Source organism: Lithobates pipiens, unplaced genomic scaffold (genome assembly GCF_037356315.1).
Source record: "Lithobates pipiens isolate NorthernLeopardFrog02 unplaced genomic scaffold, aLitPip1_a1.2 Scaffold_19, whole genome shotgun sequence".
Lineage (NCBI taxonomy): Eukaryota > Metazoa > Chordata > Amphibia > Anura > Ranidae > Lithobates > Lithobates pipiens.
In genome coordinates, this window is record NW_027507764.1 from 61,071,792 (window position 1) to 61,086,488 (window position 14,697).

The following is a 14,697-nucleotide window of genomic DNA, read 5'->3' on the forward strand; positions in this document are numbered from 1 at the left end:
TTTGAACCTTAAGGCTGCTTTCACACTGGGGCGGTATTCAGGCGTTACAGCGCTATAAATAGCGCCTGTGTAACGCCTGAAAAAAACCGGCCCCTTTAACTCCAGTGTGAAAGCCGGAGGGCTTTCACACTGGAGCGATGCGCTGGCAGGACGGTGAAAAAAGTCCTGCCAGCCGCATCTTTGCAGCGGTGAAGGAGCGGTGTATTCACCGCTCCTATACCGCTGCTACCCATTGAAATCAATGGGACACCGCGGCAATACCGCCGGCAAAGCGCCGCTGCAGCGGCGCTTTGCGGGCGGGTTTAACCCCTTTTCGGCCGCTAGCGGGGGTTAAAACCACCCCGCTAGCGCCCGCACACCGCCGCTAAAACGACGGTAAAGCGCCGCTAAAAATAGCGGCGCTTTACCGCCGACGCTGCTCTCGCCCCAGTGTGAAAGCAGCCTTACTCTCATGTGCACCGCTTGTTGGCTGTCATGGATGATGGTGCTCCTATTATCCCGTCTTCCTTGACAATTGTGTGCTGCAACAGGTCCACTTCAAACCAGAGAGAATAAAAGATGTCATCTTGGATGTGACAAGGAAAGCTACTAATTAGGTAGTTAATCATCAAATCTGACAATGACCTCCAGTGTTACATAGTGAACTAAACGATAGGAGGAATATTCACAGTAAAACCAAAACCTCCAAGCTTTCCTTGCTAAAAAAAAATGAAGACAACAAAAGGAAAAAAAAAAGTATATATAAATTTAAATAAAACAATGAACTGAACCTGAACAGTATTTATCGCAATGTGAAAGGACATGTAACCATTATTTATATACAATTCCAGCCATACATGTTCTTTTAGGTTTACATGAAGCAGAGAGAAGGGGGGATGATTTTGAATGCTGCCTGTGTCCCCACTGAGGAGATTTTTCTTTGTCTGACACCCATTACCTGCACAGGAAGTGAGGGTCGATCTCAAGGAGCAAAATAATACTGAGAGAGGTTGTAACCCTTCCTCATTCCGCTAGAAATAAAAAGGGGGTTTTATTTTGCAGTGTGTCCCCCTTGGTGGAGGTGGGGGGTGTCCATTCACTTCCCATTCTAACACTTATCAGACAGGAAGTGAGAGGAAATCACCCCAACCAGGACATAGTCAATAGTTGACAAAGGCTTTATCCTTTCCCCACTCTATCCAAAACAATAATTAAAAAAAACAGTTATGGCTGGAGTTGGGATTAATAAGTATGGCTATGATGGCTTGGAAAAGCTGTAACATCAGACTAGTCAGGAGGCATCTTCCAATAGATTATCTTTTTGGTCGGTCCATGTCATCAATAGCTGCCAGGAGCTTCTGTCTGGCCTTTTTATTAATGTGGGAACCAAGACATACATTCACCAAGTTGGTTAGCTGCTTCGTGGAATATTCCTATAAAAAGAGAAAAAAAAAAAAAAGGGAAAAAAAATGAGAAATGCTAAATATTGATAGATCAGACATCTGGTGAACAAGACCGTGCACCCAATTACTGAGCCAGTACCAACTCTTAATGAGGACCTGTCATCTCTGAAATGATCTCATTATCTGCTAATAAAACCCATTTTCAGAGCTCTTACTATAGAAAAAGCTGACCTGACTCTTGGATGACAGTCTGCGGACATCTGCTCTATATACAGTATCTCACAAAAGTTAGTACACCCCTCACATTTTTGTAAATAATTATATTTTTTCATGTGACAACACTGAAGAAATGACACTTTGCTACAATGTAAAGTAGTGAGTGTACAGCTTGTATAACAGTGTAAATTTGCTGTTTCCTCAAAATAACTCAACACACAATGTCTAAACTGCTGGCAACAAAAAGTAAGCACACCCCTAAGTGAAAATGTCCAAATTGGGCCCCAAGTGTCAATATTTTGTGTGGCCAACATTATTTTCCAGCATGGTCTTAACCCTCTTGGGCATGGACTTCACCGAAGCTTCACAAGTTGGCACTGGAGTCCTCTTTCACTCCTCCATGAAGACATCACGGAGCTGGTGGATGTTAGAGATCTTGCGCTCTTCCACCTGCTGTTTGAGGATGCCCCACAGATGCTCAATAGGGTTTAGGTCTGCAGACATGCTTGGCCAGTCCATCACCTTTACCCTCAGCTTCTTTAGCAAGGCAGTACTGCCCTGCAGCCCAGTCTCTAAAGAGAGAGGATTATGCTCTGCTTCATTATGTCACAGTACATGTTGGCATTCATGGTTCCCTCAATGAACTGTAGCTCCCCAGTGCTGGCAGCACTCATGCAGCCCCTGACCATGACACTCCCACCACCATGCTTAACTGTAGGCAAGACACACTTGTCTTTGTACTCCTCACCTGGTTGCCGCCACACATGCTTGACACCATCTGAACCAAATAAGTTTATCTTGATCTCATCAGACCACAGGACATGGTTCTATTAATCCATGTCCTTAGTCTGCTTCTCTTCAGCAAACTGCTTGCGGGCTTTCTTGTGCATCATCTTTAGAATAGGCTTCCTTCTGACATGATAGCCACGCAGACTAATTTGATGCAGTGTGTGGTGTATGGTCTGAGCACTGATAGGCTGACCTCCCACCCCTTCAACCTCTGCAGGAATGCTGGCAGCACTCATACGTCTATTTCTCAAAGACAACTTCTGGATAGGACGCTGAGTATGTGCACTCAACTTCTTTGGTCAACCATGGTGAGGCCTGTTCTGTTAAACCACTGTATGGTCTTGACCACAGTGCTGCAGCTCAGTTTCAGGGCCTTGGCAATCTTCTTATAGCCTATCCCTAGACCATCTTTATGTAGAGCAACAGTACTTTTTTTCAGATCCTCAGAGAGTTTTTTGCCATGAGGTGCCATGTTGAACTTCCAGTCATCAGTATGAGAGAGTGAGAGTGATAACACCTGCTCCCCAGTCACACCTGAGACCTTGTAACACTAACAAGTCACAACACTGGGGAGGGAAAATGGCTAATTGGGCCCAATTTGGACATTTTCACTTAGGGGTGTACTCACTTTTGTTGCCAGCGATTTAACATGAATGGCTGTGTGTTGAGTTATTTTGAGGGGATGGCAAATTTACACTGTTATACAAGCTGTACACTCACTACTTTACATTGTAGCAAAGTGTCATTTCTTCAGTGTTGTTACATGAAAAGATATAATAAAATATTTACAAAAATGTGAGGGGTGTACTCACTTTTGTGAGATACTGTATGTTCTGGTTTACAATAAATCAGACTTCTGTCTAGCCATCCTCTCACTCTATCTCCTCTAGTATGCAAATTGTGAATTAGGACTTACCAGTTGTAATCATTTCTAGAAATATTAAAGCCAGAATCAGTCAGGAAACTAGCCTTTTTCAAACAAGGTCTGCAATGGTGGCCTATATATCTGGTTCATTGTGGTTATTCTTTAAGCTACTCCTCACGTCTCTTAAAGCTGAACTCCAGTCAAACCGCTATATACCCAGCGAGCTAATTTATTGCCAACAGATTGGTATTTCTGTCCTGCCGGTTCTGAGATTTACAATAGACCACACAAAAGCAGACTTTTATCTAATGCATTTATGCCCTTTGCACACTGATATCATTCATTCAGTCCCATTTTTTCAAACAAAAAAGGGATTCAGTTTGCACATCCATTTTACCTTAAGTTTACATCAGTTTTTGCATCCGTTTTTTCTTAGTGGTTGCAGAGACCAATCAAATGTGACAAAAATATAAAACAAAATTTTTTTTTTTAACATAAAACCAGACACACGGAATGGATGTAAGCGATTGCCATGGGTTTACATCCAATCAGATCCATCTAAATCGGGGTTGTCTAACCTTCCTGGGCCACACTAGAAGAAGAGGAATAGTCTTGGGCCACACATACAATATACCGTATTTATCGACGTATGACGCATTTTTTCCCCCTTAAAATCAGGGGAAAATCGTGGGTGCATGTTATAAGCCGATCACCCGCCGATTGCAAGCTCTTCTGCCTTTTCTGCAGGTCTCGGCAGCTTTCGGCTGCTCTCGGCTATTTTTGGCTGTTCTCGGCGGGCAAAAATAGCCGAGAGCGGCTGAAAATAGCCGAGAATGGCCGAGAGCTACCGAGCGCCGCCAAGATATGTAATATGTATCTCGGTGGCGCCATTTTTAAAAGGCAAGCCTGCAAAACAAACTGACAAGGCTGCAAATGACTGACAAGGCTGCAAATGACTGGGAAAGCTGCAATGGAAGGCTGCAAATGACTGGGAAGGCTGCAAATGACTGGGAAGGCATCAATGGAAGGCTGCAAATGACTGGGAAGGCTGCAATGGAAGGATGCTAATGACATGTAAGGCTGCAATGCAAGGCTGCAAATGACACTGACAAGGCTGCAAATGACTGACAAGGCTGCAAATGACACTGACAAGGCTGCAAATGACACGGACAAGGCTGCAAATGACACGGACAAGGCTGCATTGATGGGCATTTAAAAATTAATTTGCATAATTGCCCAGTAAGCAAGTGGTTAAAAGAGGGGAGGGACCTCTGTGTCCTGTGATTTACTCCAAGAAAAGGCTTTTACAGGTAAGCCGTTATAAAAATCCTATTTTCTTTATCGTACATCACGGGACACAGAGCCATAGTAATTACTATGTGGTATGTCTTGTCCCAGATCAATGCCAACTGAGGGGAGGGAGACAACAAAAATAGGGCACCATGAGACCAGAGGATTTATACTGCTGCCTGCAGCACACTGCGCCCAAGGGCAATATCCTCATGCCTTTTTTACATCAACCTGATAGAATCTGGTAAATGCATGGACTGAAGACCAAGTTGCAGCCTTGCAGATTTGAGCCATGGAGGCCTGGTGATGCACTGCCCACGAAGCACTAACAGCCCCGGTGGAGAGTGCTTTGATTTAAGAGGGAGGAGTCTTCCTCTTCAAACCATAAGCTTGAACTGAACCACTGAACCGGACAGCCCACGTTTCTTCTGAATGTGAGTCTCAATAACCAAACCGTTAAATTTAGCTTTTGTAAGGTAGGATGGAATATCTTACCTTGTGAGAGTAGGTCTGGACATGTTGGTAGGGTCCATGAGTCCCTTACCGCCATCCTTATGATCTCTGCATATCAAGATCTTCTGGGCCACAAGAATCCTCGACTTCCCTTCCTGCTTGATCCTGTGAAGAAGTCGTGGAAGTAGCAGAATAGGAGGGAATGCATAAATCAGTGAGAACTGATTCCACGGGACCACCAAGGGATCTGTTCCGCATGCTAGCGGATCCCTTGTTCTTGGCGCAAAGTTGTCGATCTTCTTGTTGAACCTGGACGCAAACAGATCTATGTCCGTGATCCCCCATCTTCGGCATATTGCCAGGAAAACCTTGGGGTGAAGGGACCATTCTCTCAGGAACAACTGCTGGTGACTCAAATAGTCCGCCTGCCAATTCTCTACCCCTGGAATAAAGACTGCCCATAGGCAAGGCACACTGATTCCTGTCCAAGTTAGGATATGATTCACCTCTCTCAGGGCCGCACGACTTCTTGTGCCCCCTTGGTGATTGATGTAAGCCACGGCTGTAGCATTGTCAGATTGTATCCTGACAGGACAATTCCATAACCTGAACGTCCAGGCCCTCAGGGCCAAGCGCGCTGCCTGAATCTCTAGAATGTTGATGGACAAGGCCATTTCTGACTTGGACCATTTCCCTTGGATGGTTGTCTCCTCTAGGACTGCTCCTCAACCTGAAAGGCTGACATCTGTTGTTACCACCTTCCAGGTAACTGGAAGGAAGGACTTTCCCTTTTGCAGATTCTTGGATATCAACCACCAACTGAGACTCTGGCGCACCTTTGGAGACAGATACATTGGGAAATCTAGAGCTTGGACTTTCTTGTTCCAAGCTAATAAGATACTGTTTTGCAGCAGCCTCGAATGAAACTGAGCATAAGGCACGTCCTCGAATGAAGCCACCATCTTTCCCAACAACCTCATGCAAAGCCGAATAGAAGGATTCTTTTTTGCTTTGACCACCTGAATCACATTTTTTCTTCACATTAGGATCTGTGTGGTCCTCCTATTTCACTTATGGACACTTGTTTTTATTTCTTTTGCACATCATATTAATTGTATATTTTTTTCTAGTTATATTCTAAATTTAAATTTTATATATTAAATTGAAACACTACTGTGCCGGCTGCTATTTTTGCCCCTTTGGACAGCACGGTATATACCTGTATTTTATTATTATTTATTTATTTTATTTTGTATTTTACTTTGCAGACCAAAAGGCAGAGCTACAAACTGAAAATGAAGATTTTCTACCTGAAAACGCAGATATTTCTGGTGAGCAGGGAAAATAGGCACATGGAGGTATGTATCCTTGATGTCGATTGAGGCCAGAAGTTCTCCTCCTTGTAGGATGGAGACTACTGATCGGATTGACTCCATGCGAAAAGAGCAGATATTCAGGAACCAGTTTAGATCTTTGAGATCTAGGATGGGTCTGGCATCTCCATTTGGTTTTGGCACTGTGAAAAGGTTTAAAAAAAAACCCCAACCCTTGCTCTTGCATGGGGTCTTGCATGGGGACCACCGAGACTTTTTGAGACAAAAGACAGTCCAATGTTTAAAAGAGAGACTTCTTTTTCTCTGGATCCTTGGGAATGTTTGATCTGAGAAAAAGAGGAGACAGGGACTCTCAGAACTCTAGCTTGTATCCTAGAGCTATTGAGGAAGTCACCCATTTGTCTCGACACTCTTCCTGCCAGACCCTGGAGAACTGCAGAAGTCTTACCCCACTCAAGCGACCGGGGGCGCCCCTTCATAAGGAGGCTTTAGTATTTTGTTTTGTAGGTTTCCTCCCCCAGGACTTCCTTTGTCCCTTGGGTTGACCCTGAGGTTTACTCCTTTTCCTAACTGGCAAAAGGGTACTCTTTCCACTAGAAATATTTTGGATGTATTTATCCAAATCATACCCAAACAGCCATTCACCACGGAAAGGAAAACTAGCCAGGAGCTTTGGCTGACCAGATTTTCAACCATAGTATTCTACACATATGTATGTACCAGCCCAAGCGTAAGGCGCGAGGCCTCAAGAATAGAATCTCTCATAGTGTCTAATGCAAACATAAGGCACCTGGTAGCTCGGCTAAATCCTGGGCCTGCTGATCAGGGATAACCTTGAGCACCTGTTTAAACTGGTCTTTCAAGGCCTGACATACACCAATTGCTGCCACCGCTGGTTGAGTCACTGAACCTGCAAAAATGCATTTTTTAACAGGAATTCCAATTTTTTATCCGTTGAATTCCTAAGCATTTGAGCATAGTCTACCAGACAAGTCAAACTTTTATTCACAGAGGATATAGCAGCATCAATTGATGGTATCGCACACTTTTTAGTGAATTTTTCCTCCATAGGATAAAGTGTTGAAAACTTCTTGGGAGGAAAAAAATGCTCATCTGGATGATCCCACTCAGAATACATAAGCTGTTCCAGCAATAAATGGACAGGAAATTACATGCACAAATTGAGGAGGCTTTAGCGAACCCAAACAAGAAGTGGGCTTATTAACCGACTCAGTTAAAGGTAGCATAAAAGTGGAGCGGACCAACTCAGTAAGAGACTGCACCCTCAATATTTCAGATTGTGAAGCTGAAGGAGGTCCTTCCGCATTTGACCCCTCAGAAGAGGAGTCATCATCCTCTTCACAGTCTCCTAAGGGAAATTTGTCTTCTCCCACCCCCAGTTCCTCTGTTTGAGGGTCCCGGGTAGTGGAAGAGGATCTGTTGTGTTTTTTCCAACTCTGGGAAGATGCGATTAAAGCCACTAACCTCCAATCTTATCATAGCTGGGGAAAAACCTCTTCAGTAATACAGACATGGGCTACATTGTTGGAAAAAGTTGCAACATTTGACGGCCCCGATGGCTCACTCTGACCAACCACCTCAGATCTCTCAGCGGAGGATGCCATTGTAGAGATGAGACCAAGCTTCTGAGAGCTTGAGGGAGACACTTTCGAGCCTTTTTTTAGGGTATTTCTATCTCCCCTTATGGCCATAGCCCAATGCAGAAGTACTACCAGAAGAAATTGCACACACACTGCTTGATCAAATAGTCCAGCAACTGCCGCTGCTATCAATGCTCAGCCTGATGCTTCAGTAAATGTGCCTAGGGAATGCCTGTGTCACCACTTACATGTCCCCTTCTGCTCCTGTCCCTCCATCAGCTGCTGTTAGCAAAACGGTGCTTTTTAAATGTAGGCCTGCGCCTACACGCACGCTAATAGTGCACCAAGCCATGCCCCTTCGTCTTGCCACTGCGATCCCCTCCTCTTTTCAAAAAGAGCATTTTCCCGCACGAGCTTCCGATCCGACGGGGAATGGCATGTGTGTGTGTGTGGGAGGGGGCGGCGAGGAGGAGAGCTGTGACAAACCGCCATGCAGAACGGAGCGGCATCCGCTGATTGTTCTGACTTCCCCTACCCATCCCGGGAGAGGGGGAGTGCTTCTGCCCAGGTGGGGGGTGTCTTTTTGAAAGAAATCCCGCCTCAACATCTTACTGGAGGCCTGGGACTGCTAGCCGGAGGAAAGTTTGCAGCTTCTGCTGACACAGAGCGATCTAAGGAAAGCATGACAAGGTCCAATGGTGACTTTAGGCATGACAACATTTACTTTTTAAAGGAGACAATCCATGAGAAAATACCTTATCCCGCCGCAGGGATTCTGTGGCAAAACCAACAGACCCAATTTTCACCCCTCACGGTGGACTCCGTTAAAAAACCTTCAGGGACCGGGGCCCCTTTTTATCGGGGGATCCACACCCCTGGAACTGTAAAGCACCCGGCCAGGAAAACTTTATGGCTGAAAAAACCAGGAGCACTGGATCCCAGGGTCCAGGTCTCTAAAAAGAGAAGCGTTACGGGCTAAACCTTGTTTCTTCTACCACAAGGCTCAGGTGCCATTAGATTCGGCCTGAAAAGACACTTTAAATGGATCCGGTTGCATAGCCTGCCACAGCAAGGAATATTCCAGTGGAGCTCAGCACAGCATATCTTTACTCGTGACCAATACCTAAGACATTGGCGAAAAAACTGAGGTACTCCCTATAAGGGGAGGGGTTATAGTGGACTTCCTGTCTTAGGGTGTGCCAGTGTCCATCCCCTATAGGTGGCCTATAACCCACATGGTAATTACTATGGCTCTGTGTCCCGTGATGTACGATAAAGAAAACTGACCAATTCCTTTTAAGGTGTCAAAGAAGAATTCCATTAGCTGTCTCACACAGGAATTTTCAGGAGCTTGGGCTAGCGGAGCTCCTGGATTTTTTTCTGGGTCAGCGTCTGAATAATATAAAGCTACTGTATATGATGCTCACTCTGTGCTCCTTGATCCATCGCTCCATGTCGTTCTCCGTCAGGTAATAGGCCTTAATGTAAGTTTCCACAAACTCCTTATCAGGAATGGGCCGGATGTCTGTCAACTTCTCCAGCTTCATCAGGAACTGCTGATAATCCAACTGCATCAGAGCTCGCCCTTCATTGCTGCACTTCTTCACATTGGCGTACCTAAATGGGACACAATCATCTTTATTCGTATTTAAAAGCAAGTAGCTCATGGTCATTAAAGTGAAGCTGTAACTGCTGCCTAAAGTGTAGTCACCCAGATGCAGATTTGCTCTATGCTTTCTGGTCGTGCCCCAGGGTTAAACACTTGGTGTTCAGTGGTGCGTTATACCACCACCCATTCAGTAAACTACCTACCTCTGACCCATGAATTGGCACTTTTTGGCCTAATTGACATTCCAGGTAGTAGGATCTCAAGAGGCTAAAAACAACTCCTTCCTATTATATCCCTTGCAGCATGGGAGACAAATCCTCCATATGTGGATCTACCCGGAACCCCCCACTATTTCTTTGTTTATAGCTAAACGATCTTCTGTTTTGCGCATGGACTGGATGGAGGCCTCCTTAAAGTATTTGTTACCCCAACACTTCATATTCCTGATATGTGCCTGCTGCACCATATAATTGTATGAGAAAGTATCCTGTTCTCTTTTACCATTGCTTTCCTATTAAACGCTGACCACAATAAGCAGGAGAGCACACTGTGGTCAGTTCTCTAGCTCTGCTGGGAACTCAGCCTGCTCTCCTCATTGGATTAGACTTGTCCTGAGATGCCCCCCGCTGCACAGCCATTCACTGGGAAGATCAGTGTAATGCTGCTTCTGCTGACACCTGCTCTTATGCAGCCAAGAACAGAGGGAATATGATTCCTTATAAAAAAAAAAAAAAGGGAAAAAAATAAGTAATTTATAAATGTTTTTTTGCATTTCATATATATTTTAAACTGAATGTTTTTTTTTTGTTTTTTTTTACAATCACTTTAAACACTTTGTGTCCCGGCCAATTCTGACACTTTGCTCCTACATGTAAAAATCTACTTTTTTTTTTGATACAAAATTACTTAGAATTCCCAAACATCATATATTTTTTATCGGAGGCCCTATAGAATAAAATGGTAGGTGTTGCAATTTTTTATGTCACACAATATTTGTGCTCCGGTATTTCAAGCGCAATTTTTTTAATAATAAAAAAAAATCACTACAGTTAGCCCAATTTTTTTTTATAATGTGAAAGATGATGTTACACCGATTAAATAGATAGATACCCAACATGTCATGCTTTAAAATTGTAACTGCCCGTGGAATGGTGGCAAACTACTGTGCTTAAAATTCTCCATAGGCGATGCTTTAAGGGCCTTTACATGTTACCAGTTGAGAGTTGCACAGGAGGTCTGGTGCTAGAATTATTGGTCTCCTTCTGATCTCACATGTGTGGTGCGATCAATGTTTTCACATGCGTGCGGGAGTAACTTATACATTTGCGCGTAAGCACGGTGGGACAGGGGCGTTTGTTTTTGTTTTTTTGGATTAACTTTAATGCTATCACAAGGAATGAACAAGATCCCTTGTGACAGCATGGGTTGGGCAGGTACTCACTATGGCGAGATTTGGGGTCTATTAGACCGCAAATCTATCCTCTGGCCTCCCAATGTAGCTGATCAGACAAAGATCAGTTGGATCGGCTGCTTCCCTGGCCGCACAAAGAGGCGAAACCGGAAGTGACGAATTTCTCGGCGCTCCCAGTTTCTGGGGTTACAGAAAGAGGAAAAACATCTGTTCTTCTCTCTCTGATCAGGGCAGCCATTGCTGCATCGCTCCCATGCTCATCGATGGGATGGTAGAGCCTGGGAAAGGTGGTGGCCGTGGGAGGGTGGGGGGACTCCCTTCCGCCGCCCACAGAAGCGATCGAGTGGCTAATTAGCCACTCATGTCACTTCTGCCTTACTGGGAATCGCTGGCTGAAAAGATCCATACTGGGTTGATGCCTGTAGAAGCAGGCATCATCCCAGTATAACTATTGAAACCCGAGGACGTCCATGGGCATCCTATGGGCAAGCAAGTAGTTAACCAAAGAATCACGGGTCAATTTTTTTTTACATTTGGGAATCCTCTGTTCAAACACTACCTGTTGGTATGCAACAGTCTATAATAAAGTGTTTCCAATATACCCAGTGGTATCAAATGAGATTGCTAATTAATAACCCTCCAATTTATTCAGCATCCTTCACTTGATTGGAAATATCAGTTAAAACCTGGTAGATAACTGACTGCTGCCCATCCTGGTGCTCCCCTTCCTAGGCCCTGATCAACTAGTTTACTTCTGAACCATGATTGTAAGAACTGTATATTGTCATTTTCAATTCTTTCTTCGGCCAAATGTTGCAGCCCCTGACTGTGTTAATTTTTTTCTCACCTAAAATATAAATAAAAATAAAAAAGTGAACCTGTAACAGGCTCACTGTAGTAGCAGTTAAAAAAAAGAAAAAAAAAAAAATTGTGGGTACCCACCCTTCCACAAGTGTCCTGTTGGCGAGTCGTATACAGTGTTCCCAGAGGATATTCGACACAGGCAAAGGTATACGGACGTGCTTTGACAGCTCTGCCAATTTCTTGTTAAACTGTTCGAATTCCTGTAACAGAAAAGTTACAATATATTATTATCATACAGAATTTATACAGCGCCATATAACAGTCTGTGCAACACTTTACAATATAATATTATTATTATACAAAACCTATATAAAACACCCGTGACATTGCAATTGCTACTTTTGTTTACTTTATGTACTACTCTGTTTCAAGCAGCAGCAGGATACAGAAAGTCTTCTTTACAGTAAGAGCTGTGAAAATATGTAATACATCCGCAGGAGCTAGTTCTAGCCAACTGACGTAAAAAAAAAAAAAGGCTTGATATGTTTCCAAATACACAAAATATAATTGGCTACTAATATTTAAAAAAAAAAAACACTGTATATTGTTGACACAAGGAGTTATCTAGGGTCCATTTCACTTGAGTGGTCTGATTGGGCCCTCCACTTTCCTCTATGGAGTGGCGGATGTAAACAGAGTTGTGTCTGTTTACCTCCCTGCCCACCTCCAATCCAATACACCAAAAACAAACGGAAAGGGATCCGATCTCCTCTGTCTCGGTGGATCAGAGGACAGCTGGGTGTAATCGGACAGCAGGCCTGTTTATACCTAACCACCCATAGAGCAGAGTCCGCAGTTCTCAGTGGGGGGGGGGGGGGGGGTCAGCAGACAGGTCCCCTGCTGAGGAACCAGAATCCACCCCATGTGAAAGGGGTCTAATGGTCTTAGGGGATCAGGAAGCAATTATTTTCCCTGTTGAAGCAGTTGAACCACTTTGTACAGAATGTGCTGCCTTCCTATGGGTCATCTGTGGGTTTGGGGTCCTGAGGATGCAAGGTTTGTAAAGGTTAACTCTTTTTTAAATAGTTCACCCCTCCTTCAGCAACCCCTCCTTCAGCTTTGGCTACAATACTCATTTTTTGTCATGTCACAACCAAAAACATAAATGTATTTTATGTGATAGACCAACATAAAGTGACACATACAGTTGTGCTCATAAGTTTACATACCCTGGCAGAATTTATGATTTCTTGGCCATTTTTCAGATAATATGAATGATAACACAAAAACTTTTCTTTCACTCTTGGTTAGTGTTTGGCTGAAGCCATTTATTATCAATCAACTGTGTTTACTCTTTTTAAATCATAATGGCAACAGAAACTACCCAAATGATCCTGATCAAAAGTTTACATACCCTGGTGATTTGGCCCAATAACATGCACAAAAGTTGACACAAAGGGGTTTGAATGGCTATTAAAGGTAACCATCCTTACCTGTGATCTGTTTGTTTGTAATTAGTGTGTGTGTATAAAAGCATCTTTCATCCAGTTCTGCACTGACGTTTCTGGATTCTGAGTCATGGGGAAAGCAAAAGAATTGTCAAAGGATCTGCGGGAAAAGGTAGCTGAACTGTATAAAACAGGAATGGGGTATAAAAAGATATTCAAGGAATTGAGAATGGCAATCAGCAGTGTTCAAACTCTAATCAAGAAGTGGAAAATGAGGGGTTCTGTTGAAACCAAACCACGGTCAGGTAGACCAACTAAAATTGCAGCCACAACTGCCAGGAAAATAGTTTGGGGTGCAAAGAAAAACCCACAAATAACTTCAGGTGAAATACAGGACTCTCTGAAAACATGTGGTGTGGCTGTTTCAAGATGCACAATAAGGAGGCACTTGAAGAAAGCTGGGCTGCATGGTCAAGTCGCCAGTAGAAAGCCATTACTATGCAAATGCAAAGCATCCTCACAACATGATGCTGCCACCACCATGTTTATCAGTGGGGAAGGTGTATTCAGGGTCATGTGCAGTGTTTCTTAGTTTTCCACCACAGATAGCGTTTTGCTTTTAGGCCAAATTTTATATTTTGGTCTCATCTGACCAGAGCACCTTCTTCCACATGTTTGCCGTGTCCCCCACATGGCTTCTCACAAACAGGACTTCTTATGTCTTTCTTCTTGCCATTCTTCCATAAAGGCCAGATTTGTGGAGAGCACGACTAATAGCTATCCTGTGGACAGATTCTCCCACCTGAGCTGTGGATCTCTGCAGCTCCTCCAGAGTTCCCATGGGCCTCTTGGCTGCTTCTCTGATTAATGCTCTCCTTGCCTGGCCTGTCAGTTTAGGTGACGGCCATGTCTTGGTTGGTTTGCAGCTGTACTATACTCTTTCCATTTTCGGATGATGGATTGAACAGTGCTCCGTGAGATGTTCAAAGCTTGGAATATTTTTTTTTTATAACCTAACCCTGCTTTAAACTCAACGTTATCCCTGACCTGTCTGGTGTGTTCTTTGGCCTTCATGATGCTGTTTGTTTACCTAGGTCCTCTAACAAACCTCTGAGGGCTTCAAAGAACAGCTGTATTTATTATCAAGATTAAAGCGGGGTTCCACCCTAAAGTGGAACTTCCGCTCATCGGAACCCTCCCCCCACCTCCGGTGTCACAGTCTGCACCTTTCAGGGGGGAGAGGGGTGCAGATACCTGTCTAAGACAGGTATTTGCACCCACTTCCGGGCATAGACTCCCACGGGAGTCTATGCTGTTTCCTGTCCCGCCGCGCTGTCTGCTGGGACACACACGGGTCCCAGAGACAGCGCGGACCATTCCTATTGCGCTGCGCGACTCGCACTTGAGCAGTAGGGAACCGGAAAGTGAAGCCGCAACGCTTCACTTCCTGATTCCCTCACCTGTAATGACGGCGGCAGCAGCTGAGAGCCCAGTG

At 44.3% G+C, this 14,697-nt stretch overlaps 1 protein-coding gene across 1 annotated transcript in view; it reads right to left on the bottom strand.

Moving 5' to 3' along the window:
- Window positions 1-298: 298 nt before the first annotated feature.
- VPS50 (VPS50 subunit of EARP/GARPII complex) overlaps window positions 299-14,697 on the bottom strand; it is a 367,497-nt gene continuing 353,098 nt past the window's right edge. The window contains exons 26-28 of the mRNA XM_077490790.1: window positions 11,893-12,014; window positions 9,358-9,547; window positions 299-1,412 (exon numbers count right to left, since the gene is read on the bottom strand). Coding sequence (XP_077346916.1) covers window positions 1,293-1,412; window positions 9,358-9,547; window positions 11,893-12,014 — 432 coding nt within the window. The 3' untranslated portion in view covers window positions 299-1,292. The remainder of the gene's footprint in view (window positions 1,413-9,357; window positions 9,548-11,892; window positions 12,015-14,697) is intronic.